This window comes from Oncorhynchus clarkii, chromosome 27 (genome assembly GCF_045791955.1).
Source record: "Oncorhynchus clarkii lewisi isolate Uvic-CL-2024 chromosome 27, UVic_Ocla_1.0, whole genome shotgun sequence".
Taxonomy (NCBI): domain Eukaryota; kingdom Metazoa; phylum Chordata; class Actinopteri; order Salmoniformes; family Salmonidae; genus Oncorhynchus; species Oncorhynchus clarkii.
Window position 1 is genome coordinate 11,192,950 of NC_092173.1, and position 26,771 is coordinate 11,219,720.

General features: G+C 43.5%; 1 protein-coding gene, 1 non-coding gene and 1 pseudogene across 5 annotated transcripts in view; all 3 read right to left on the reverse strand.

Annotated features, from left to right (window-relative positions):
- Positions 1-2,447: 2,447 nt before the first annotated feature.
- LOC139385408 (transmembrane protein 25-like) lies at positions 2,448-7,573 on the reverse strand (annotated as a pseudogene).
- Positions 6,272-6,347, reverse strand: trnaa-ugc (transfer RNA alanine (anticodon UGC)). Its single transcript has one exon. It is a non-coding gene; the product is annotated as a tRNA-Ala (tRNA).
- Positions 7,574-9,459: 1,886 nt separating the features above from the next.
- The window catches only part of LOC139385584 (serine/threonine-protein kinase SIK3 homolog), a 54,730-nt gene continuing 37,418 nt past the window's right edge, over positions 9,460-26,771 (reverse strand). For 2 of the 4 annotated variants that reach the window (XM_071130765.1, XM_071130764.1), the window contains 9 exons: positions 15,576-15,702; positions 15,106-15,164; positions 14,768-14,871; positions 14,292-14,586; positions 12,239-12,939; positions 11,881-12,047; positions 11,475-11,604; positions 10,921-11,047; positions 10,200-10,331 (listed from right to left, as the gene is read on the reverse strand). In XM_071130765.1, the coding sequence (XP_070986866.1) occupies positions 10,926-11,047; positions 11,475-11,604; positions 11,881-12,047; positions 12,239-12,939; positions 14,292-14,586; positions 14,768-14,871; positions 15,106-15,164; positions 15,576-15,702 (1,705 nt within the window). In that variant the 3' untranslated portion in view covers positions 10,200-10,331; positions 10,921-10,925. Of the gene's footprint in view, positions 10,332-10,920; positions 11,048-11,474; positions 11,605-11,880; positions 12,048-12,238; positions 12,940-14,291; positions 14,587-14,767; positions 14,872-15,105; positions 15,165-15,575; positions 15,703-26,771 lie in introns of all 4 variants that reach the window. The other 2 variants (XM_071130763.1, XM_071130766.1) reach the window with 2 other exon arrangements.

Below are 26,771 nucleotides of genomic sequence, written 5' to 3' on the forward strand. Positions count from 1 at the left end.
TCCGACTTCAACTATATACATACACATACACATATATATACACGTGTGTGTGTGTGTGTATATACATATACATACATAAATCTATACATGCACACATACATATATGTGTGTATATATATATTTGCCAAAAAATATATGGGGGATTGGAAGTGATGCAGACAATTACATTGACGGAAGCTACAATCTATCTGCAATATTAAACCCGATCTACCCCACCAAAACTGTTTTAAAAATGTAAAACAAATAAAAGGGTCTTTAGAATAGGGGATCAAAAACCTAAAACTTACCCTTTCCTTGTCGGTTTTCAAAAAGTCTTCAAAATGTCACCTTCTCATGGGGTGTGTCTGTCTCTATGTCTATGAGGTGGTGTGTATGATTATCTTGCATTAACACCAGCGCTGTGTCTGTCCCTATTTAATACCTCAGCAACATGAGACCGTGTTGAGTTATGGGTGACGCCACAGATCAACTTCAACATGCTGCTTTGGCAAGTACTATCACTTTTGAAACAACAATGTCCCAATGTTTAATACCAAGAAGAAGAATTACATATGGGCCTACAGTAAATTGCAAAAAATAATGTAAGAGTAGTGGTTTTAGTATGTAGTATGATTTTACAATGTAGTAAAACATGATTATAATAATCACAGATCTTTAAGTTTAGTTCCAATAATTCTGTTGAAAACCTAAAATCCCTACTGCTCTGCAGAGTGCAGAGGAGCCATGTGAGGAAGACAAAGAGACAACAGCTTCCTGCTTGGCAACGGTAGACCACAACACCCTGTAACCTACAACTGGCACCTGGAACAGTTACACTCTCACCCAGGCACTAAGACACAATGCCTCAAACAGTACCACCCCTATGCCTCAAACAGTACTATCCCTATGCCTCAAACACTACCACCCCTATGCCTCAAACACTACCACCCCTATGCCTCAAACACTACCACCCCTATGTTCGACACAAATAACAATGCACTAACCACAAGACAGAAAACACTTTTCTTAGAAAAATGTTGATTTTGGCCAGTCTTATTACACACAATCACATATACTCAGACAGCAGTGTCAGAACCATAAAAGATAGAGCAGAATCAATTCCCTACCATCAGTGTCAAATGAACACAATCTGAGATATAATTGTCAGGCTGCATTTCCTCCCACTGGCTCAGCACACTGATATGGGCTAACACTAGCTCCATTACAGCAGAATCAGTGAAGGCCAGCCCTGCACTGTCCCCTGATGCTGCCCAGTCCTGACCTGCAAAGCACAGCTGACCTATGACAGCATTAATATGACAAGAAGATAGACCATTATATGTAAATCAATAGACAGTTGATTTCTTAAGTCTCCAACCTGGGTATTTGACAGGGTAAGATTAGTGCCCCCTGCTGGTTAAATAAAAGCAAAAGCAGAATTGACTGTCCATAGTCAAATCCATAGTCATATTAATCTTAATTAGATGTATTTTATACACATATACATATAAATACAAATGTACATGTACACGTTATATACTTTTAGAGAAATATCTATTGTTTATGTATATATCCATAGAAAAATATCAGTTCACATAAATTGTCTTGGACATTCTTATGATATACAAAGAACATGAAGCATTCTGTAATGCAACAGGAGTTTATGGTTATGGTATGTGATCAACAGACTGTAGTATATGGAGATTTGGTATTTGGTATTTTATTAGGATCCCCATTAGCTGTTGCAAAAGCAGCTTATAAATAGAAGAGGTGATGTCAGTCTCTCCTCAACTCTTAGCCAAGAGAGACTGGCATGCATAGTATTTATATCAGCCCTCTGATTACAGTGAAGAGCAAGACGTGCCGCTCTGTTCTGGGCCAGCTGCAGCTTAACTAGGTCTTTCCTTGCAGCATTCAACCACACGACCGGACAATAATCAAGATAAGACTAAACTAGAGCCTGCAGAACTTGCTTTTTGGAGTGTGTGTCAAAGCAGAGCATCTCTTTATTACGGCCAGACTTCTCCCCATCTTTACAACCATTGAATCTATATGTTTTGACCACAACAGTTTACTATCTAAAGTAACATTAAGTAATTTAGTCTTCTCAACTTGTTCAACAGCCAAACCATTCATTACCAGATTCAGCTGAGGTCTAGCAAGGAAGGATTTGTACCAAATACAATAGTTTTAGTTCCGTTTTAGAGACGTTCAGGACCAGAGATGTGGTAGTTGTCAGTCAGTGTAAACCATCTAAAACACTGGTACAGTATCCTTCCCACACTGAGCATCAGTTTAGGTGTTTAGAGCCATCTAAAACACTGTTACAGTATACTTCCCACACTGAGCATCAGTTTAGGTGTTTAGAGCCACAGTATACTTCCCACACTGAGCATCAGTTTAGGTGTTTAGAGCCACAGTATACTTCCCACACTGAGCATCAGTTTAGGTGTTTAGAGCCACAGTATACTTCCCACATGGAGCATCAGTTTAGGTGTTTAGAGCCACAGTATACTTCCCACATGGAGCATCAGTTTAGGTGTTTAGAGCCATCTAAATGCGTTAACTTGATTCTACAACTGCACCTTTTGATGATTCAGTTCATGGCAGTCAGAGTTATTAGCCTGGTCCCAGATCTGTTCATGACATATTGTCACACCAAACAGAGAGACAGCACAAACAGATATAGGACCAGGCTACAGATTTATTCCAGTCAGCTTGAAATACACTAAACAATTAACATAGGACCTGATATTCTGGGTTTCTGATTTTAACTGAATCAAGTTGGAATGTGATTACCTGCTGTAATAGGTTCATCTGGATAAACCCAGAGTGAGATAGCTACCTATGGTATCTCCCTGATCGGTTTCTCTTGCTGGTTTCCGCCTGTAATCATCTCAGCATCTCTATTGGTCCTTTTTGAAGATGAGATTGGCTGACAGGCAGTTGTTCACAGGTTCCTATTGGCTGGTTGAACTGTGGTTTGACCACCCAGTGGTGGGACTGTGGCATAGTAGTCAGAGATCTCATCACTGCTCTTGCTGTTTACCTTATTAGATGTCGCCCACCATGGAGTACCGGGCAAAGCCTGGAGGGGGTGTCAACAACAAACTTTATAACAATGTACGGATGGACATATGTGGTGCACGGTATATACACACAAACAATAGTTACACACACACACACACACACACACACACACACCCTTTGTAACAGCCTGAAAATATGTAACATTACATTAGTGTGGAGTGGGCCAACTCATTTCCATTCAACAGGTAAGCTAACCCTAAACTTCTGAACCCTGTCTTACCCCTCACAGCATAGGCAGCAGACAGATCCTCCTCTTCCTCGCTCATCTTTTCCCCAAGGTGGTGTTTGGCGGCCTCTCGTGCTACAGAGTGACATAGTGATGAGGAGGTAGAATAACAGATGGGATGGAGTCATGGAAAAGACCACCGGGACAGGTGCCAATGCCCAGGGCACCAACATGGCCACTCTGTTTCCTGTTTTGGAATTGCTTTGCACCATTGATGAGACTTCTACCTCGGTTCTAATGAGGTATCTGTCTCTCAGCAGTAGTGTCTTACCTTTACGCAGGGTGCTGAGGTCCTTGAGTTGCATGTTGGAAGGACATGTTCTCTCTGGGTAGGTATATCTTGTCTACCTTCATAGTAGGTGATTCGACACTGAAACAAGAATCATGGGGTGTATTCATTAGTGCACACCGTCGCAAACCAAAGCAATGAAAATCAGTCTCTTCTTGGATAAGTTCAGGTATGCCCCTCCCCGTTTTGGCCTGTGTGCTTCCGTTTGTTTCCTAGTGAATACATATACATACATGTAAAGTATATTATTATACAGACACTTGCCTTATATACTGTACTGTAAATACAAACAGAGGAGCATGCTCATGCATAAATATATACCATTGAATACAATACGTAGGTATTACATCTTAGTCATTTTACCAGACGCTCTTATCCAGAGCAACTTACAGTAGTGGTGAATGCAGACATTTTCATACTCCCTCCCACTTTACCTTTTTTTTTCATATTCAAAGAAAGACACATTTTAAACCCACACCTACGCTGACAACTGACACAAACAACAGATAAACTAGCCAAATAATGTACGTTACCATTCTACCGCCATTATAATCTCGACTGGCTCATCTGAAAAAGGACAGGCACAGACATTTTTCAGAGACTTAAAGTACCTCATTCATTGAATCATGAAAATACAACAGTTCCTCCCACCCTCCTTGCTCCCCTGTCTCACCGATGACGGTCTTTCCCTTGTGCAGAAGACAGAGGATGAGAAGGGTAATGAAGCCCACTGCGCCCCCTGTCAGGATGCCCAGCACCGGCACCTCCACCCTGGACTGGAGGAACACTGGAGAATAGAGATACAGGACTGTAGTAGAAAAAGGGGCTTTTCACACTATTGAGTGGAACCGAGCTGGGCCAAACCAAGCTATGCTCAGGTGGCCTGGTTACGCGTCCACCCTTTGCAAGACAGTCTGGTTCGGTACCATAGTGAGAAAAGGGTAAAAGTGATAACGACCTGCCAGAGCTAGGTTGCTCTGAGCTGCAACGACACTGTTGCTGGTGTTCACAGAGACGTTCCCTGATAGACTGCTCAGGGTGACCTGCAGCGTGTGATTGGTCAGCCAAGGGTAGCTCCGCGAGTCCAGGATGAGGAAGTCCGATGTGTTGGCCACCAGCTGGCCAGACTGGTCCACCCAGGTGATGTGGGCAGGAGGGTTGGACCGTACCAAGGCAAAGAGGACCAGGGAGAGGCCAGGGTTTGAGGTTTCAGTGTAGTGAGCGTTTACACGCAGAATCTCCGGCAGGACTGGGATAGAAAAGGTATGGGAACATAACAAATCGAGGGAAACTGAGCATCACATCAGTTCAATATTACTGGGTCTAAATAACCTACAGTGGTGGGATCATATTGGATATTGATATTCAATGAGAAGATCTGAGTAGGCAGAAGGACTGGGGTTAATACTGTATTTGGTTATGACACCTTAACAGCCACAAGATATAACCATATAAACACATTCCCCACAACACATCAGTAGATCATTCAACGAGCCTCCTGACACTGCACATTGAGGGTGACGGTGGAGTTGTAGCTCTCTCCACTGCGAGGGCTGGAGGCGGCACACACCAGCTCTGTATCCCACTTCCTGGCTCTTAGAGAGAAGGTGATGTTGTGCTTGGAGTCCGATTTGAGCAGCCCAGACTCCTCCACTGATGTCATCACCAGGCGCCCAGGTGTCCGTTTGTCTGCCGGCTGTCTCTGTCGCTTCCCGTTGAGATACCACGTCAGCAGGGGCGGGGCATTAGGATTCCAACCCTCTGACTGGCAGTTGAACTTGTAGGTGACATTCTCTTTCAGTGTTAGTGCAGCCTGATGCCGTCCATCAATCTTGGGATCATGTTCGATCGCACCTGGATGTAGAGAAGTTTATATGTTCAAAATATGTGCACTTGAACCCCAGTGTCCATTTAAATGTACTTTTCATCTGTTTCTCATGAGAATCTTTATCCTTAATCAATATATTGTAACTCATAAAGTACTGAGTAGTATACTGTGTGGTGGTATATTTTCCATGATCCAGTCTTGTTACTGACCTGTCCATGCGCAAGCCAAAGTGTGTAGCAGCAGGACAGTGGTGCCTGGCCCTTGCATCAGACACTCCATGCTCGTCCACAGGACCACCAACACCCAGCTGCTAAGACAGAGACAGACGGACGGACGGACGGGACAGGACAGGACAGTGATTGCTCTCCAGTGACTGAATAGAGGGATTACACAGACAAGAGAATGACAAGGAAAACAGAGGTGGACAAACAGACAGAAACAAGACAGGGAGAGAGTGCGAGAGAGCGAACACTGACATGTAAGAATTACATTAGCCCTAGAAAGAAAGACAAGAAAACACTGACAGAAGGAAAGAAACTGGAACGAAGACAGTAAAAACACACCGGAATAAAGAGGATAGATCCCTATGAGAGACAAAGAGAATGTGGTGAACACAAGTTGAGACAGATAAACAACTAATGTGAACAGAATGTCAACAGAGGAGCAGTAGCTTCTTGGACAATGCATTAAAAAATACAAAGGAACAGCCAATCAGAGAGGATACAACAGTCTATGAAAGACACAGAAATAGCCTAAGTGCATTTCAAATTATTTTTTACATTTGAGTAATTTAGCAGACACTCTTATCCAGAGCAACGTACAGTAGTGAGATCATACATTTCCATACTTTTTTTGTTTTTGGTCCCCTGTGGGAATCGAACCCACAACAATGGCGTTGCAAGTGCCATGCTCTCCCAACTGAGCCACATGGGACCATAGGCATATAAAGACACAATGAACAGTGACGAGGAGAGGTAGAGCAAGAGTTGATTATGCTCCTCACAAATAGACCCTGAATCCAAAGTATTCAATCATTTGCTGGCTGTCCAAATTTGATTTGTGAGGAGCTGCAGTGTGAATTCTGAGTAGGTCTCCATCAGTAGATTAAAAACACAGGCCTGTTTAAAAGAAGTCCGGGATTTCACACCACACATATGCAAATGAATGTGTGAAAAGGCACCAGAAATGACAAAACGCCTGATACTATTAATCCCGGATGGTCATAGTCACATGATCAATGCCTTCCACTAAAGCAGGAATGTAAGCATGACATCAACATATAAAGCTGACGGCATGAGAATAGTATTCCCCAAATCAACAATTGTGCAATCAGTCTAGTAAATAGAGGAGTGGAAGCTTGTCATCATAACAAGCACAGGCACGAAGGATTGAAGGGAGTAACGGACAAGAGTGGGCTAGACTCTGCACAACACACTTAATCTGCTGTGCAGGGATGCATGCAGTGTCCTTAAACACACCCACCCAAACACATACACAGCAATGCACACAGCACTGTCTTTCAAACTCAGATACACCAACAAACAACACATAACAGTCCTAATCTTTCTTCCCCCATTCCTCTCCCTCTCTCTCTCTCTCTCGGCACAGGCGGTGGCCTGTCGGTCCTCCATGCATGCTGGGTAGGGTAGTAGAGGAGACGATAGGCAGCCCCCCCCCCCCCCCCCCCCCCCCGGCTCACTCAACTACACACACACACGATCCTTCGACTGCAGCAAGCAGCATTTAGTGGCTGACGCAGGCAGTCATGCTGTCGCCACACAGATAACAAGGGGAGAGGGGGAGCGAGAGGAAAATGGGACAAGCTACGCAATGCATCCGTCATTTAATGAGCCACTAGCCATGTATTCCAAGGTGGGCGAGATGGCTGGAAGGAGAGTGATGAGGGGGCAAGGTGTCAGTCTTAAGGCACAGGGACTAAATGTATCCATAATCCTTGTCCATCTTCCAATAGCAGCATCCCTGCCTGCCCCTCCCCTATTATAATACTACAGGGCTCCCATAGATCTGTGCTCAGCTACCGTTGCCTGAAAAGCAACTGCAGTGCAGCTCTACAGACAGACCAAAGAAGATGATCACAGAGCACTGCAGCACAGAGGTAGAGAGAGGGATGTAGATCAATAGCTTACCCAATGATCCCCATTCATCCCTACAGTGCTCCTGTGTCAGTGGCAAATAGGTCCTTTCCTTAAATCTGACAAATACAACTAGTGGAGTTATTCTTCTCACCCATGAGGATTTCAGGTTTGTGCCCAATGTATCACATACTGTCAAATCTGGAGTATATGTCAGGGTTGATCATTTTTAAATGCAGTCAATTGAGGAAGTAAACTGAAATTCCAATTCCAGTGGGAATGTCTGTTTAATTTCTGAATTGACTTTATTGAACTGGAATAGAAAGCAGCCCTGTTACAATGGTGCATAAAGATGTTTGCCGTCGGTGTACATGTTTGACCATCATTAAGTCTTCTCCTCAACTGCATTACAATAACTTCTATCTTTTCTATCGAGTCAATCAGTATGACATTCAGACTGGCAAAAGACGAGCATTAATACAAGCAAACTTTCCACACAGGTGGTATACAGATTCCTTAAACGCATCGAACATCACCCAAACACATTGTCTTTTTAAATTATTTATTTATATATATTTATTTAATTCATCTCAGTTTGGTTGGAATTCTATTTAATCATTGTTGCACTTTAGTATTTTTGTACTAAAAAAAAAAAGATTAAAAAAATGAAAGGATAGAAAAAGAGAACATAGGATACAGGTGCCGAGCAGAGACCTGGTTTACAGACGATGAGGGGGAAGTCAGACAGAAACAGATAAGGAAGAAGAAAACGAGGAGGTGGTCCCTCATCAGCAACACACACACAGTCCCTCGCTGGACCATGATGCACTGGGAGTCCTTGCGGACAAGGGGGAGGATACACTATCTGAACTGTACATACTGCGTTGGGGTCAAAACTCGAGACCGCTCAGCATATGGTCAGTTCCTCATTTCTCTCCTTCTGAAGCGATGGAGGACTGAATCCAGTATTGGGGCTGGAGTAGGTCTCACTTGCTGATCATGTGACAAAGGGAGGGAATGAGAGAGCGAGAAAGAGATAGAAAAGGGAGGCAGCACATGTGCAGAGTAGTAGTCTCCTCCTGGAGATGTGGCCGTAGCGGGGCCAGAGTCGGGAGGAGAAGCTATGTCCATTGTGTGTCGGCCAATAAGGGGGGCGATGAGGTCGGCGACGGAGGGTACCACTGCAGATTGGGGGAGCGAGAGGAGAAGGGTTCTTTCTCTCTCCACCTCTAAATGTCTTATGATGATGATGGGGATGATATGTCAGCTATATTACAGTTCCACTCCATTTCATTTTCTGCACTCCCAGCACCGAACCACCCTACAACCCCTTGCCTGCAAAATCTACCCCTAAAAAGCAGAGAACGATAACAATGGCAACGGCATCAATGATTGAAATGATAAAAAGTAACACAAATAATCACTCTCCTCTTCAAGTGTCTCGATAATAAAACACTTAGAACAATATTTTTTTATGACAATGAAGGAGACTTCTCCCTGTACTCTTTTGGCTAAAAATCTCAATATTCCCCCTAAAATAAAAAAATAAAAGAAATTTGACATCTGAAGACATCCAAAAATACAAAATAATAACAATATAAAAATGCCTCCCCAACACCTCCCCCCAAAAATATGATACAGAAATTGCAATCTATACATGGTGTCGCTGTACAGAGGAGGAAGGGGAAGAATGTCAGTTAAAACTACCCACAATGCCACACTGTCACAAGAGGGGGCAGGGGAGTGATGGGGAGTGGAAAAAGAGGGAGGAAGGATGGAATGAAGAACAGGGGGGGAGAAGGGCATAAAACATGAGAGAACAGGGGAGTGAGAAAAGGAACAGGCAGTATGAGAGGGTAAACAGGGAGAAGAATAAAAGATAGCATTGAACTGAAAGTGCAGAATTACGTAAGTAATCAAAACTAAAATGTTGTCCTCCTTGCAACACAGAACATTTTTTTTTCTTTAATAATAATTGTCATTATAATCATAATAACAATAAAACTTATTTTACAGTAAACAGTAATAACAATAATAGTAACAATAATGATCATAACTTCTAGATGAACATTAGCCGTAAAAATTAATTTTAAAAACAATTAAGAAAAAGAACGACAGAACAGGAAAATAAAATGTAAAAATGAGAGCTGGTTGTGCTGTGCAATCCTTGATGTCACTGAGCTCCATTGTTTGTTTTTTTTAGCACCCCTGAGCCTGAACCAAACCCATCCCCGCAAGCCCAACGTAATGGGTCATTCTGAGAGAGAGCCTCATAGGATCTGAGATCACAGTCCGCTCCGGAATGGTCCACCGGAATACAGCGGAGGGGAGAGGGAGGAGCGGACAGAACCTCACAGGAATCCCCACGCACAGACTTGGTGTGAATACTTTGGGTTTGTGGCTGAGTGTTTGCACGTGTATGTTTATGTGATCTATATATTTTGCCTGTATGACTGCCTGGGACATTGAGGTGCATGAGTATGTTGCTATGGCAACAGTTGGGGGAGGGGGACAACAAGGGGTAGGAAGGAAGAAGTGAATGGGGGTGGCAGAGCCCAATCTATCCAATCGGATGGAAGAGCAGGAATGGAGAGAGCCAATGATGGCAATGCTTGCTAGATGGCTGTGCAGAACAGAATGCTGGCATTGGACCGACTCCCCTCACCCAGCCAATCCCCTCCCACCCACCCCGGACTGCAGCCTGCAGGCAGCCTGCCTTCCCCCAGGACTGACAGAGAGTGCCCCCTCCAGACAGACAATGGCGGTTTGGCGTGATGCTGCTCAACACAGGTGGCTGATGTGGACCTTTATACACAGGACACGCTCCTAGGAGAGAGAGAACACAGAGGGACAGAGTTAACGCTAGGGGTGAATCCCAATTGTCTTTCCCTCATCTTGCCCTCATCTCAAAACACATTGAAAGAGCAGATCTGAGGTTCCTCCCCACGGTCCTTCTCCTCCAGTGCACTTAGAGAAGGCGGTGAAAGAGGATGTGAGGAACCAAGGTAATACTATTGAGATTCACCCTCGATATCCCCTAGCTAGGAGCACTAACAGGTCAAGTACTGTGCTTTATCATGTTCACCTCTTGACCAACAAAGTCGGTACTGTGAATGAGAATCAGGCCAAAAATGACCTGCCTGGCAAAAGTAAGGTTTAACTAACTGACAGTTGATCTAAGAACAGCATTAACAAACAGTGACAACAGTATGGACAACCATTGACATGAGTCTGGCTACAGACATTCACTCACTGTAGACGGAGTGTAGTGCAACAGAGTCATACTGTAAGATTGTCCAAAATGGCTCTCAATTCCCTATATAGTGCACTACTGGTCAAAGGCCCTGGTCAGACGTAGTGCACTACACAAGGAATAGGGCACCATTTGGGACGCAGGCTAAGTGCATGTGCGTACCCGTGCTAGACCCCGGCCTGCTCCATGCTGTACTGCAGGTCTGGGGGTTTGTAGCTGTGGAGGATGTTGCTGGTGCAGGACGACGGGTAGCAGGCTCCAGCGTGGAGCTCTCCCTCCACGTCACATACTGCCAGGAGAAAACACACACACAGCCTGTCAGAATGAAGAACTCCTCCATGTTCAAGGCAGGTATTTGGTGGGTATTGTGAGTGCATGAGCATGATCCTCCGTGGCTCAGTTGGGCGGCAGGTAGCCTAGCGGTTAGGACGTTGGGCCAATAACCAAAAGGCCGCTGGTTCGAATAACCGAGCCATCAAGGTGAAAATCTGTCGGTGTGCCCTTACGCAAGGCACTTAACCCTAATTTGCTTCAGGGGCGGTGTATTACTATGGCTGACCCTGTAAGTTGTTTTTGATAGAAGCATCTGCTAAAATGACACATATTACACTATACATTAGTCATGTGATAGAAATTATTTTAAAGAGTTCACATTTGACCGAGTCTGCCATGTTTCACTCACTTTAACCCATTTGGTGTGTGTATGTGACACTGACCCGACTCTTCCCGCTGGTGGAGCTGCTGGCTTCCTGTCAGAGGTGATTGGTTGAGGATGTCAGACATGCGGGCGGAGCTCAGAGCCTTGCCAGCCAATAGGCTCATCCCAGTCATGGGCTCGGCCTGGTCCTGAGAAGGTACAGAAAGACACGTTAAGTACATAAATGCACGCAATGTTCAATTCCAAATCAACCCCTAGTCCCTACCCCTAGGCATGCCATACAGATCTGAAAAGATAGGTATGAGCAACACGGTGCATCGTGCCCTCTGATAGGCTAGGTAAATTAAGACCTATCCATTGAAACTATCCAATCGTTTGAGATCTACATAAGAGGCTGAGAAATTCTGTACATTCTATTTCTAAGGTCCCAAACAGAGCACATTATGGCACCGTGAGAAACTCACATAGGCGTCGTCGCTGGTCTGGATGGTGTGGTGGCGCTGTAGCTGGCCCCGGGGCCGATAGCCGTCCCCCTGGGGGACCCTGGTGGAGTAGCCCACTCCATTATGGTCAGGCACGCCCTGCTCCATAACCTGCTGCCCCTGGGTCCTGCAGTCAACATGCTCATTGTCTGGAAGGGGGGGAGAGGAGGAGGCAGGGATTAGTGAAGTTAACAATGTAGACTGTAGCTTGTCCAACCGAAGCAGGAGAGCGTGTAAAACGCATGCGAATATTAACAATCAGTGACGTGAAAGCTGTTTGAGACTACAGAAATAGAATGACTAGGTTCTACGTCTGTGGTTGAGCCTGCTTGGCCATTACCTCTGGTCGTGGTGGTGCTTCTGATGTAGCCGTGTCTGTGTGTGGGGGAGTTGTAGGGGGGCGTCCCTCCCCGGGGGGGGCCCAGTAGGTCATGGCCGTCCCCACAGCCTTGGGCCTTGGCCAGGAGGCCCTCATGGTAGCCGGGCGGCAGGTCATCCTCCTCCATGCTCTCAGAGTGGGGTAGGCTGGGTGGCTGGACGTCTAGGGGCATGATCTGGAGGAGGTGTTGGTAGGGGCTCCCCGGCTCCAGAGACTCCCCTTGGCCGAGCTGGCGCAGCAGCATCTCCCCGTAGTCCTGGGGCACATTGGGGGGTGTGGGGGGTGCCGGTCGAGGGCTCTGCCTCTTCAGTAAGGAGGCCAGGTCCTGGGGGGGCAGGCGGGGGTCGGCGTGGCCCGTCAGGGAGTGGCGGGGGGAGAGGAGACCCTGTAGGGTGGGGGTGACGTGCTGCTGGGGCCGGTACTCCAGGGGGGTGGGGGAGAGGAGAGCCTGCTGCAGGGCAGAGGGGCTCCCGTAGCCTCCGCCTCCGGCCCCACCGACCACCCCACCCTGGTAGGCCTCCATCCCTGGCACCTTAAGGGAGGTCCCCTGGAGGTAGGGGTTGTAGCCACCCACCACCCCCGAGGCCCGAGATCCCTCACTGAACAGATGGGGGTTGTTGAAGGCGGCCTGGTCGTATGTGTTGAACCGTCCGAGGCTGCGACTGGGGAGTTAGGGACCCAGGGAAGAGAGGGAGAATAGTCAGCTAATGCCATTTGCAACCAAATGTACCGTCCAACACAAACTCCAGCAAATACTGAGAGAGTTCTTCGAGGAAAAAAACTAAATATACCATTGAGATAGTATTCTGGATTAAGGAAGTATACAAGAAAAACATGAGTTATTATTATTAGTAGTATAAAACTGAAAGGAGTTATTTATGAACAGTATGAGAGGAGTATGTCACAAAACACAAATATGTCTACCTGATAGTGACAATACAGTTCGACATGTTCTTCTACACTTAACTGCAACACTGTGGTTGCAACCCCGCTATTATGGGTCAAAATCAGCACAGAAACCCGTACGGTTTTAAAGGTCACAAGTCCACTGAGGGGTGTGCAAGCCGTAAAATACACACAAATGCTGTAGCTTTTCCAGAGGAAATGACAAGAAAATCAAAGGATGATGTAACTGCCAAGCTTGGCTAAATACAACACAGACTGGTAGGTGCAGAGCTGCCTATAGCTCCTACAGTCTGGTGACACTACTGCCGTTAGCAGTCATCCCACCACCTACGTCCATTTTAGTCAGCCAATCTCAGTGGAGGATTCAGGTGGTGACGTCTTCTTCTTCTTCTTCTTCTTCAGCCAAGTACGTTGTTTTGGGTTATCAATAATAATACCGTTATCAACGGTATTTCTCAATGTAAAAACCCACAAGGATGTGTCTGAAGTCCACTAGCCTATCAGGTGTAAGACTCTGTGTGTCACTAAATGGCAGGAGTGTCTAAAGAATTTTCCCTGCGGGTCGCATTCAGTCTTCCCCGAGGTCCCAAGGGCCACACCTAACGTTGGTTATATTTCCTCACAGTCAAAATGTGCAAAACATAACATAAGCATCTATCCATAGCTTTTGGGATTTTCTATGATCCCCGACTGTCTAGATTGTTTTCAAAAGGACAGGATTGAATGAGCTGATGGGCCCATATGTTTGACACCCCTGTTATATAGAGTACTTTGATCAGGGCACATGGTCTAAAATGGTTCACCATATAGGGAATAGGGTGCCACGGGCAACACAGTTTATAAAACTCTACTATGAGTGAGTTTTTGGCTTCAGGAACATGGTTTCCTAGGGTTGACTGAGGTATGAGAGACTGAAATCTACAAAAACTGTGAACATTATGAAAACGAAAAATAAAAAGGTGGGGAGAAAAATGAAATGGAAGAATTCACAAAGAAAGTCCAAAACACAGAATTGAAGAACATGAAAGTTGAAAAAAAGTGCTGGCAGAAAAAGATGTGCAAAGGCATGCCGGTTCAGGCACAAAGTGAGCAGCGGTGTGAGGGTCACCTGTGGGTCTCGGCGTTGTCTGCACTCAGCTGCTTCCCCAGGACCCGGTGGGCACACGGCGTGGAAAGGAAGGCATGCTGCTGGCGCTGTTGGGCCCCGCCCCCTCCCAGCTCCACCTCTTGCACCTGGATAGTCACTTGCTGCTGGGGCATGGGGACGCCCCCGCCACGGGAAGAGGAGCAGGGCTGCTGCTGCGGAGGCAGGGTGACGGGGCGCAGGCCGCAAGGGGGAGGACTCCCGCTGGAGGGCTGATAGAGGGCGGGGCCGTGCTGGTACTGAACCGCTGATGGCACACCTGTGGGAAGGAGGGAGAGATCAGTCAGTCAGAAGAGAGCTACTGTACCTACAAACTGGCTATTTCAACCATCACTTCGTCCTAATAAGGGATCATTAACAATTGAGTCATATTGACCTTTATCGTCCTTTAGTCTAATAAAGAAAGACAAGTAAGGCTAAGGGGTGGAGTTAGAACTCACCATGGCCCTGCATCATCGCTGTTGGAGGGGGACTCTGATTGGGCTGTCTGAACAAGTGGTTGCTGGCATGTGTAGGCGGTGGGCTGGAGGGCTGGATACGCAACCTGAGGGAAGGGAGAGAACAGACAGGGATGTAAATAACACTCATTAATAGAGCGGCACAAAAGCCTGGCTTGTTGGTGGAGCTTCTCTGAGCTGCACTACATGTGTTTAGCAGACAATTGCCATTGAGTGTGTGATTTTGAACCAAGGTGTCTAAAAATAAATGTATTGTTTTTAGTCACTAATGATTATCATTAGTCTCTCGCTCAGAGTTGTTGTGTGTGTGGTGTTCTCACCTCTGGAGCTGGTGGGTAAGGTGACTGGGCTGGCACTCTCCGTGTCCCAAAGACAGGGCCTGCAGAAGGGGGAGAAAGATTCAGACAATGGAAAAACTATTTAGGAACACATCATGGCAAGTGTTTACTGTATTTGTGTCACATCGACCAGCCTTTCATGGTGTCTTCAGAGAGAGAAGAGATGGGGACAGAAATGTCAAGGCTAGGGTCATGGTGACTTGCATCTGCTAGTGTAGAAAACGCTGCTCCCGCTGATACAAACCATGCAGTGCGCGTGTCGTTCTCTGTGTGTGTGTGTGTGTGTGTGCGTGTGTGTGTCCATGTCGGTGTGTGTCACAGTGACCTGTATCTGCTGGTGTAGAATCTGCTGCTCCAACTGGTACAAACCATGCAGTGCGCGTGTCGTTCTCTCTGTGTGTGTGTGTGTGTGTGCGTGTGTGTGTGTCCATGTCGGTGTGTGTCACAGTGACCTGTATCTGCTGGTGTAGAATCTGCTGCTCCTGCTGGTACAGGAAATGCTGTTGTTGTGTGTGCTCAAGCAGCCTCTCGTCCTGGGGGAAAGCGTACATCTTCTGCAGCTGCTCACACTCCTGGTACACATACGCGCACAAACACACAAACATATTGTCGTTAGAGACCACACAAAGAAAGACGGTGGCACCCGGAATATAAGGAATAGCATTATTTGCTGTCACGTTCACTCAGAATAGCCCCATCCAATGACAATAGAATGCAACGATAAACGAGACTCAAATCAATCCAAGTCCAGATCCAAAAGGCTTCTTAACAGGTTTTACCTCCAAAGCCATAAGACCGCTGACCAGCTAATCAAATGGCGACCCGGACTACTTGCATTGAACCCCCCCGTTTAGGCTGCTGCTACTCACTGTTTATCATCTATGCATAGTCACTTTTCCCCTACCTACATGTAGAGTTGAAGTCGGAAGTTTGCATGCACTTAGGTTGGAGCCATTAAAACTCGTTTTTCAACTCCACAAATTTCTTGTTAACAAACTATAGTTTTGGCAAGTCGGTTAGGACATCTGCTTTGTGCATGACACGTAATTTTTCCTACAATTGTTAACAGACAGATTATTTCACTTATAATTCACTGTATCACAATTCCAGTGGGTCAGACGATTACATTCACATTCAAGTTGACTGTGCCTTTAAACAGCTTGGACAATTCCAGAAAATGATTTCATGGCTTTAGAAGCTTCCGTTAGGCTAACTGACATCATTTGAGTCAATTGGAGGTGTACCTGTGGATGTATTTCAAGACCTACCTTCAAACTCAGTGCCTCTTTGCTTGACATCATGGGAAAATCAAAAGAAATCAGCCAAGACCTCAGAAAAGAAAAATTGCAGACCTCCACAAGTCTGGTTCATCCTTGGGAGCAATTTCCAAATGCCTGAAGGTACCAAGTTCATCTGTACAAACAATAGTGTGCCAGTATAAACACCAGGGGACCATCATGTCGCTAAGGAAGGAGACGCATTCTGTCTCCTACAGATGAACATACTTTGGTGCCAAAAGTACAAATCAATCCCAGAACAACAGCAAAGGACCTTGTGAAGATGCTGGAGGAAACATGTACAAAAGTATCTATATCCACAGTAAAACGAGTCCAATATCGACATAACCTGAAAGGCCGCTCAGCAAGGAAGAAACCACTGCCCCAAAACCTCCATTAAAAAAAACAGAATACGGTTTGCAACTGCACATGGGGACAAAGATCGTACTTTTTGGAGAAATGTCCTCTGGTCTGATGAAACAAAAATAGAACTGTTTGGCCATAATGACCATCGTTATGTTTGGAGGAAAAAGGGGGAGGCTTGCAAGCCATAGAAGACCATCCCAACCGTGATGCACAGGGGTGGCAGCATCATGTTGTGGGGGTGATTTGCTGCAGGATGGACTGGTGCACTTCACAAAATAGATAGCATCATGAGGTAGGGAAGTTATGTGGATATACTGAAGCAACATCTCAAGAAATCAGCCAGGAAGTTAAAGCTTGGTCTTCCAAATGGAAAATGACCCCCAAGCATACTTCCAAAGTTGTGGCAAAATAGCTTAAGGAAAACAAAGTCAAGGTATTGGAGTGGCAATCACAAAGCCCTGACCTCGATCCTATAGGAAATTTGTGGCCAGAACTGAAAAAGCATGTGCAAGCAAGGAGGCCAACAAATCTGCCTCTGTTACACCAGCTCTGTCAGGAAGAATGGGCCAAATTTACCCAACTTATTGTGGGAAGCTTGTGGAAGGCTACCCGAAACATTTGACCCAAATTAATCAATTTAAAAGGCAATGCTACCAAATACTAATTGGGTGTATGTAAACATCTGACTCACTGGGAATGTGATGAAAGAAATAAAAACTGTAATAAATCATTCTCTCTACTATTATTGTGACATTTAACATTCTTAAATGAAGTGGTGATCCTAACGGACCCAAAACAGGGAATTTTTACTCGGATTAAATGTCAGGAATTGTGAAAAACTGTGTTTAAATGTATTTGGCTAAGGTGTATGTAAACTTCCGACTTCAACTTTACATATTACCTCGACGAATCTGTACCCCCACACAATTGACTTGGTACCGGTACCCCGTATATAGCCTCGTTACTGTTATTTTATTGTTGCTCTTTTACTTTAGTTTATTTAGTAAATATTTTCTTAACCAACAATGCAGTATTAAGAAAAATAAGAGTTAAAGGGCTTGTAAGTAAGCATTTTACGGTAAGGTCTACACCCGTTGTATTTGTCGCATGTGGCAAATAAGATTTGATGTCAAAAGACCATTTCTTTCTTATGTACATTTGATGGACAATAAAGCTTTTTGAATTAAATTGAATACATTTCAGAGTCCATGAGGTTTGTATATAAGGCATGTTGTCTTTCCTTACACTTCTAAAATCACTGTTGACTCCATAATACAGACCGGTTCTGAAATTGTCAAATGTTCATGTTCGCTATTGCTTTGTTGTGCACTGTTACAATGACCTTGGAGATCCCTCCGCCACTTCTCATCCCAACCTTGACATTAAACTGTTAAATTGATTAGCTGATATCTAGCCTGGTCCCAGATCTGCTTGTGCTATCCTTTCGGCATGACAAAGAGTTGACATGACAGCACAAACAGATCTGGCACAAGGATAGCTGAAGTGGTTTTGGGTGCCGAGATAACTCTAGCTCTGACCGAGGGCAGAGGTGCCGTCAACATCAACGGCAGCTTGTTTTGTGTTGACTCACCCCCGTAACCCAGCAGCCTAGTGTTTACTCCGACCACGTCACCATTGAAACTTGAGTCTATGGGATTACTCCTAATTACCACTAGTTACATCAGCACCCGTGGCCAATCCCAATATCCCCTTCAACCTGCCTTTAAACCCTCTATACCCATCCTACCCTGGCCAGGGACCTCTAACCTCTTGATACCCCCCTCGGTGCCCCCACCTTGGATTTACAGTACCAGTCAAAAGTTCGGACACACCTACTCATTCCAGGGTTTGTCTTTATTTGTACTATTGTAGAATAATCGTGAAGACATTACAACTTTGAAATAACATGTATGGAATCACGTAGTAACCCAAAAACTGTTAAATCAAAATCTATTTTATAATTTAGATTTTTCAAAGCAGCCACCCTTTGCCTTGACAGCTTTGTACTGTCTTAGCATTCTCTCAACCAGCTTCATGAGGTTGTCACCTGGAATGCATTTTAATTGGCAGGTGTGCCTTCTTAAAAGTTCATTTGTGGAATTACTTTCTTTCTTAATGCGTTTGAGACAATCAGCTGGGTTGTGACAAGGTAGGGGTGGTATACAGAAAATAGCCCTATTTGGTAAAATACCAAGTCCATATTATGGAAAGAACAGCTCAAATAAGCTAAGAGAAATGACAGTCCATCATTACTTTAAGACATGAAGGTCAGTCAATGCGGAACATCAAGAACTTTGAAAGTTTCTTCAAGTGCAGTTGCAAAAACCATCAAGCACTATGATGAAACTGGCTCTCATTAGGACCGCCACAAGAAAGGAAGACCCAAAGTTACCTCTCCTGCAGTGGATAAGTTCATTATATAAAACTGCACCTCAGATGGCAGCCCAAATAAATGCTTCACAGAGTGCAAGTAACAGACACATCTCAGCATCAACTGTTAAGATGAAAATCAGGCCTTCATGGTTGAATTGCTGCAACAAAAAAAACACTACTAAAAGGACACCAATATTAAGAAGAGACTTGCTTGGGCCAAGAAACGAGCAATGACATTAGACCGGTGGAAATCTGTCCTTTGGTCTGATGAGTCCAAATGAAAGATTTTTGGATCCAAACGCTGCGTCTTTGTGAGACGCAGTAGGTGAACGGATGATCTCTGCATATGTGGTTCCCACCGTAAAGCATGGAGGAGGTGTGATGGTGTGGGGGTGCTTTGCTGGTGACACTGTCTGTGATTTATTTAGAATTCAAGGAATACTTAACCAGCACGGCTACCACAGCATTCTGCAGCGATATGCCATCCCATCTGGTTTGCGCTTAGTGGGACTAACATTTGTCTTTCAACAGGACAATGATCCAATACACCTCCAAGCTCAGGGGCTATTTGACGAAGAAGGAGAGTGATTAATCAGATGACCTGGCCTCCAATCACATGACCTCAACCCAATTAAGATGGTTTGGGATGAGTTGGACCGCAAAGTGAAGGAAAAGCAGCCAACAAGTGCTCAGCATATGTGGGAACTCCTTCAAGACTGTTGGAAAAGCATTCCAGGTGAAGTTGGTTGAGAGAATGCCAAGAGTGTACAAAGCTGTCATCATGGACAAGGGTGGCTACTTTGAAGAATCTTCAATATATTTTGATTCATTTAACACTTTTCTGGTCACTACATGATTCAATATGTGTTATTTAATAGTTGAGATGTCTTCACTATTATTCCACAATGTAGAAAAAAGTAATACATTTTTTTAAAAACCCTTGAATGAATAGGTGTGTCTAAACTTTTGACTGGTACTGTATGACAAAGCGACTCTTTGGCTAAAGCAATTCAGTGTCTCAATCCAACGCTGCACAATCAGTCCTTAAAATGTGTATGGAATCCAACTAATTGAAGGTTAAGTGGGAGTAAGTGGATGAGATCAATGGAAACTTGTTCACACTTCTACAGCATGGACATTTCTGTAGGCTGCTGCCTGCACGCTTAGGTGCAGAAGGAAGATAAAATGAGACAGAAGCGTACGGGGTAAGGCAGGACAATGCTTAGGAACTGCAGGGCTTACCCAAATAAGTATTGTAGACCGCAGATCAACGCAAAAAAATACAAGTTTGTCTTTACATATTTCAATATAGTTCAGCCAGCCCTGGAGTTGTGCAGGTGAGAAAATGTAGGGGGAGAAATTGACAAAAAAAATATGGAAAAATGAAGCCGGAAAAGTGGGCCGATGACTAGTTCTTTACATGGAAAAATATTGAATGAAAAGCAGAAAATTAAAAATGTGTGGTTTCTGGGAAAACTAAAACGGTATGGTTTCTGGAAAAAAAAGATGGATGGGAGAGAGGGATCTTTAAGTAAACAGACTAAACAAGAACCAAAATGCGTTTTAGTGTCTGCACCCTCTCTCTACACTGGTTATACCCCGTACCTACCTGTTCCATTGTAAGGCAGGACCCGCAGGATCAGGTGGGTAGGGTAAATAAGGACCAGCACGGATGTGACAGAATGAGAAGAGGCATTTAAATCGATGGGATCTCAATGAAGAGCCAGTCCATGTTTCACACCACCTGGACCCTCCAGGGGTACAAGTCAAGCACTTGGAAAGCTATCTAGCTGCGTGCGTACGCACGTGGTTGTATTGTGACACGGTAAGACCCGCTCTTTTCCCTGAATGCATTCATAAGACTTTCCAGTGACGCCAGACTGTTTGGTATGACGATAGAGGGGCCAGGCATTAAACACCAGTACAACACCAGGTGGAGATGTTCACACTGAATCTGTTGTCTAGAGAGGCTCAGGATCTAAATCTAACACAGCACGCCTGTCCTTTCACTGTGTAGGAAAACAAACTAAGAGGAAGTACATGGAAAGTGAGTGGATGACGTCAAGGGAGGCTTGTGTGGCATTCACACTTGCGCCCCAGGGGTTGTGGGCAGTCCGGGCACCGATGTAGGATGCATGCATGCTTAGGAGCAGCAGGTAGATACATTGGCGCAGGTACGGGGTAAGGCAGGGCTATGCTTAGGAGCTGCAGGTAGAGGTAAATCAGGACTAGTCTCTCGTGAAAGAAGAACACATTAAATGGGGGTGTATAGAACCAGGTGGGGGTTTATAGTTCTAGGTTTGGGCGTATAAACCAGGTGGGGGGGTAGTGTTGTGGCGCTCATGACATTTTGTCAGCCAGTGATTATCATGGAAGTATACTGTCGGTCTCAGGTAATTGAACGTAATTAACAAACATGTTTAGCATCTCCTGGCTTCCACGCATAACCTATAAGCCACTGATGCAGACCTTTGGAACATCTACAAGTCTAATAAATCCATGTAATATAGCCTACACCATCACAATAAATCCATGTAATATAGCCTACACCATCACAATAAATCCATGTAATATAGCCTACACCATCACAATAAATCCATGTAATATAGCCTACACCATCACAATAAATCCACTTTAGGTGTGATACAAACATTAGGCTATATGTTCTGATCTAACACATTCTAAGGCTGCATAATGCGACACATTTTGTTTTAAGTCACATGAAACGCTTGAGCTCTGCAGTTTCTTGTGCAGGCTTCACACACTTCATCAATCGCTCATTCACAATCGCTCATTCACAATTTGACCAGCTGACAGTTGACCGACTTTAAATTAAAGATAAACATTTTTACCAAAAGTATTATTATAAAATTGAACGATTGACTATGACTTTTCAAATCACCCAGTAGTGCTACCTGCACAGTTAGCTCCAGGTAGATATGCAATTCTTCAGCCATTCCTGGACCTGCGACCAAAAACAAGCTACATATGGACAATACCAAAACAAATGATCCCGTCTCTTCACAGCAAAATCTGCAGAGCTGGGATGGTTGTATCACCCATACACACTATCGTTCAAAAGTTTGGGGTCACTTAGAAATGTCCTTGTTTTCGAAAGAAACCACATTTTCTTGTCCATTAAAATAACATTGATCTGAAATACAGTGTAGACATTGTTAATGTTGAAAATTACTATTGTAGCTGGAAATGGCAGATTCTTAAAGGAATCTCTACATAGGCGTACAGAGGCCCATTATCAGCAAATCACGTGTTCCAATGGCACGTCGTGTTAGCTAATCCAAGATTATCATTTTAAATAGGCTAATTGATCATTAGAAAACTATTTTGCAAGTATGTTGAAAACTGTTGTCTGTTTAAAGAAGCAATAAAACTGTTGAGTATCTGGTGCATAAGCATTTGTGGGTTTGATTACAGGCTCAAAATGGCTAGAAACAAATACTTTCTTTGGAAACTAGTCAGTTTATTCTTGTTTTGAGAAATGAAGGCTACTCCATGCGAGAAATTGACAAGAAACTGAAGATCTCGTACAACGGTGTGTACTATTCCCTTCACAGAACAGCACAAACTGGCTCTAACCAGAATATAAAGAGGAGTGGGTGGCACCGGTGCACAACTGAGCAAGAAGTACATTAGTGTGTCTAGTTCGAGAAACAGACGCCTCACAACTCAACTGGCAGCTTCATTAAATAGTACCCGACAAAACACCAGTCCCAACGTCAACAGTGAAGAGGTGACTCCGGGATGCTGGCCTTCTAGGCACAGTTAGAAAGAAAAAGCCATATCTCAGACTGGACAATCAAAATTAAAGATTAAGACGGGCAAAAGAACACACACACTGGACAGAGGAACTCTGCATAGAAGGCCAGCATCCCGGAGTCTCCTCTTCACAGTTGACAATGAGACTGGTGTTTTGCCATTAAAGTCTCAATGTCCTTGAGTGGCCCAGCCAGAGCCCGGACTTGAACATGATCTAACATCTTTGGAGAAACCTGAAAATAGCTGTGCAGCCAATCAAACCTGACAGAGCTTGAGAGGATCTGCAAAGAAATGGAGAAACACCCCAAATACAAGTGTGCCAAGCTTGTAGCGTCACACCCAAGAAGACTCGAGGCTGTAATCGCTGCCAAAGTTGCTTCAACAAAGTACTGAGTAAAGGGTCTGAATACTTATGGAAATATGATATTTCAGTTTTCATTTTTTAATAAAAATTACAAAAATATTAAAACCCTGTTTTTGATTTGTCATTATGGGGTTTTGTATGTCGGTTGATAAGATAAAAAAAACTAACATAAGAAAATGTGGAAAAAATAAAGGGGTCTGAATACTTTCCGAATGCACTGTAAATTCCAATCGTACTTTGTCAAAAGCCTTTTCAAAGGCAGCTATAAATATCAGGCCTGGTTTCCCAGATTTTTCATAGTGTTTTATTGTGTCTACTAATTATATTATCTTCAATGCCCATGTAAAGTCCATGTAAATCACCTGTTTGATTAGGATTAATAATGTCTGACAATACCTTTTAAATTCTATGCACAATGCTAGAATTTTTGCATCACAACACTGAAGTGTAAGGAAACTCACTTTTTTTTAAATGGACTGGATCTTTGTACTTACCACTTGGATTCGGTTTCAGTAATAAGGAAAATCAGACTTTCTTGTTGAGTATCTGATAATCTACTATTTTTACAAGAGTGGTTAAAAAACATGCTAATAACGGTCCTCTGAGTATATCAAAAAAGGTTTGGTATACCTCCACCTGGAGTTTTCCTCGGACTTAAAGGCTTTAAAAAGACTTAAAGGCTCCTCCTCTGTAATTTGGCCTTCACATGAGCCTTTCGGTAATTAAAGTTAATTTAGTTCATTTTACATTATTAATAGAAAGAAAAAAAATACATACAATTAACTTAACGTTGGTTAGTGGAGACAGAGGAGACATACGAAAACATACTTTAAAAGGACTTGGCTTCCTTTCAAAATATTGTTTGGTGAAGTTTCAGTAAATTATTTTTGGTAGCATTTCTATGTTGAAGATTAAATAAACAATTTGGGGCATTTTTCCAATATTACATCCAGGTCGCTTTATTTTTTATAATATATTACACTCGATTTTTCTTGAATAAGTTCTTCAATTTCTTTTTCCTCTCACTTATTCTGTGCCTATGTTACAGTTTTTATTGCTATCCGTCTGTATTGTTAGTCCTACTTCCTTTGTTACAATGGGCTCTTTTTACCTAAATTGCTTTGTTTTAGAGATGAGTACTGAATTGTATGGCCTCTAAAGGCACATTTAAAAGTGTCCCATACAATAAGGGGATCTGCTATACCTATGTTATTTTGGAAAAAGTCAGTTCTAAATGATTCTGTCTTAGCTAAAAATAAAGTTATCATCCAATAGGCTTTGATTAAATTTCCAATATTCTCACCCACGTGGGAATTCTGTACGAGTAATGTATTCTGCATTCGGTCCCCTCTCAACACTTAAAAAAAAACCTTGGGTGCCAGCGAGAATGACATAAGAAAGCAGTCAAGACAACTAGCTTGATTGAGCCTCCGCCATGTATAACTCACTAGGTCAGGATATTTAAGCCTCCATATTTCCACTAGTTTCAATATATCAATGACATATGTGATTTCCTTAAGTGCATGAGGGTGGTAGTTTGTAGTGTGATTTCCTTAAGTGCATGAGGGTGGAAGTTTGTAGCGTGATTTCCTTAAGTGCATGAGGGTGGTAGTTTGTAGCGTGATTTCCTTAAGTGCATGAGGGTGGTAGTTTGTAGTGTGATTTCCTTGAGTGCATGAGGGTGGTAGTTTGTAGTGTGATTTCCTTAAGTGCATGAGGGTGGTAGTTTGTAGCGTGATTTCCTTAAGTGCATGAGGGTGGTAGTTTGTAGTGTGATTTCCTTAAGTGTATGAGGGTGGTAGTTTGTAGCGTGATTTCCTTAAGTGTATGAGGGTGGTAGTTTGTAGTGTGATTTCCTTAAGTGCATGAGGGTGGTAGTTTGTAGCGTGATTTCCTTAAGTGTATGAGGGTGGTAGTTTGTAGTGTGATTTCCTTAAGTGCATGAGGGTGGTAGTTTGTAGCGTGATTTCCTTTAAGATCCCGTTTATAATTTACCACCATTGTATTGCTTGTAGGTTTGATAAATGATTATATATATTTTTAAAGAAGCATGGATCATCATTATTTGGACCGTATATATTAATGAGCCAAATCTGTTTATGGTCCCATAAAATATTTAAAATCATCCATCTACCTTGAGGATCTGTTTGGACAATTTGCAGATTCAGATCAAAATGATTGTTTATTAAGATCATCAACCCTTTAGAGTTTCTTTGCCCATGGAAGAAATATACCCCCCCCCCCCCCCCAAATTGTTGAATGAGTTTCCTGTTAATACATATTATATTACTTTTCTTTTATCCAGGTAAATACTGACAATCTTTTCTTATTATCTGCTAAGACATTACAATTAGAATTGACTTATTTCCCCATTTACCATAATGAGATACAAGTTGCAATTCAATTTATCATAATATATGTTTGTCAACTTACCATTATTTTTTCTAGTTGAGTATATTATTTATATTGCTTTGTCTTGTCTGTGTGTGTGTATGTTCAAAACTTAATAAACAGAGTTAAAAAAAAAAAAAAAAAAAAAAAAAAAAGTACCATAGTGACTGAGTGTCCATATAGCTGTACCATGATATCTGCACTGCTATTATTAAGTTAACCTCCAATTGTTCTCCACTTTTCCACCCTTTGCTCCACAAACAACCACAAGCTCAGATGTTGTTCCAGTTGCTCCATCCTCGAGCCCAACTCCAGAAAGGACTTGATGTACAAATGCAAATACAGTTGCAGCTGTTTGAGAAGGCATGCAAAAATGGGGAGACTTGATTAACCAATGTCAAGTCCTAGCTGATGGAGAAATTCTTTGTATATTATGCTCACCCATCAGAGAGCAGGGTCGGCGCCGCTTTAGCTGGTCTCCGACCGTATTCATTTTTCTGATTTGGCTGCGTATAGGCTAGTTACAGTAGGCACTTAAAACAGATAAGGACTCCTCCTTAGTGTATGGGTCGCTCAGGTGGGTGTATAGGATATAGGGTTGGGGATGGTCTCATGATTGGCCAACAAATCAATAACCTAGATTTATACATTTGTTTTAAAATGTATATCCCATATCTGCACAAGATTGAAAGCTCTCTCTCACAACCCCTGCTCGCAGACACACATGGGCTCTGGGATTTGCTACCATTTTCCTCTTTCACTCACTTAACACTTTTCCCAAACACAACCACCCCCCCCCCCCCCTTCCATCACAATACACCTGCACATACCCACATACTGTGCCTTCTATGTCCTATGTGTTTTATCTCTACCATGTTGATTGAGTACTTTTGTGTTTCCAGTTCCTTATTTTTGAAGATGTACTATTTAGCTAATTATCCTTTCGTCTAATGCTGTCTTATCTATTTATAAAATACTATGAATAGAAAGCCGAATACTAATTGTTTTACAACATTCCCTACCATCTTGAATGGTATAGTGTAGTTGTGGTTTATTTCTTTATCAATTGTTGTATTTTATTGCTTTCCTATATATGTGAT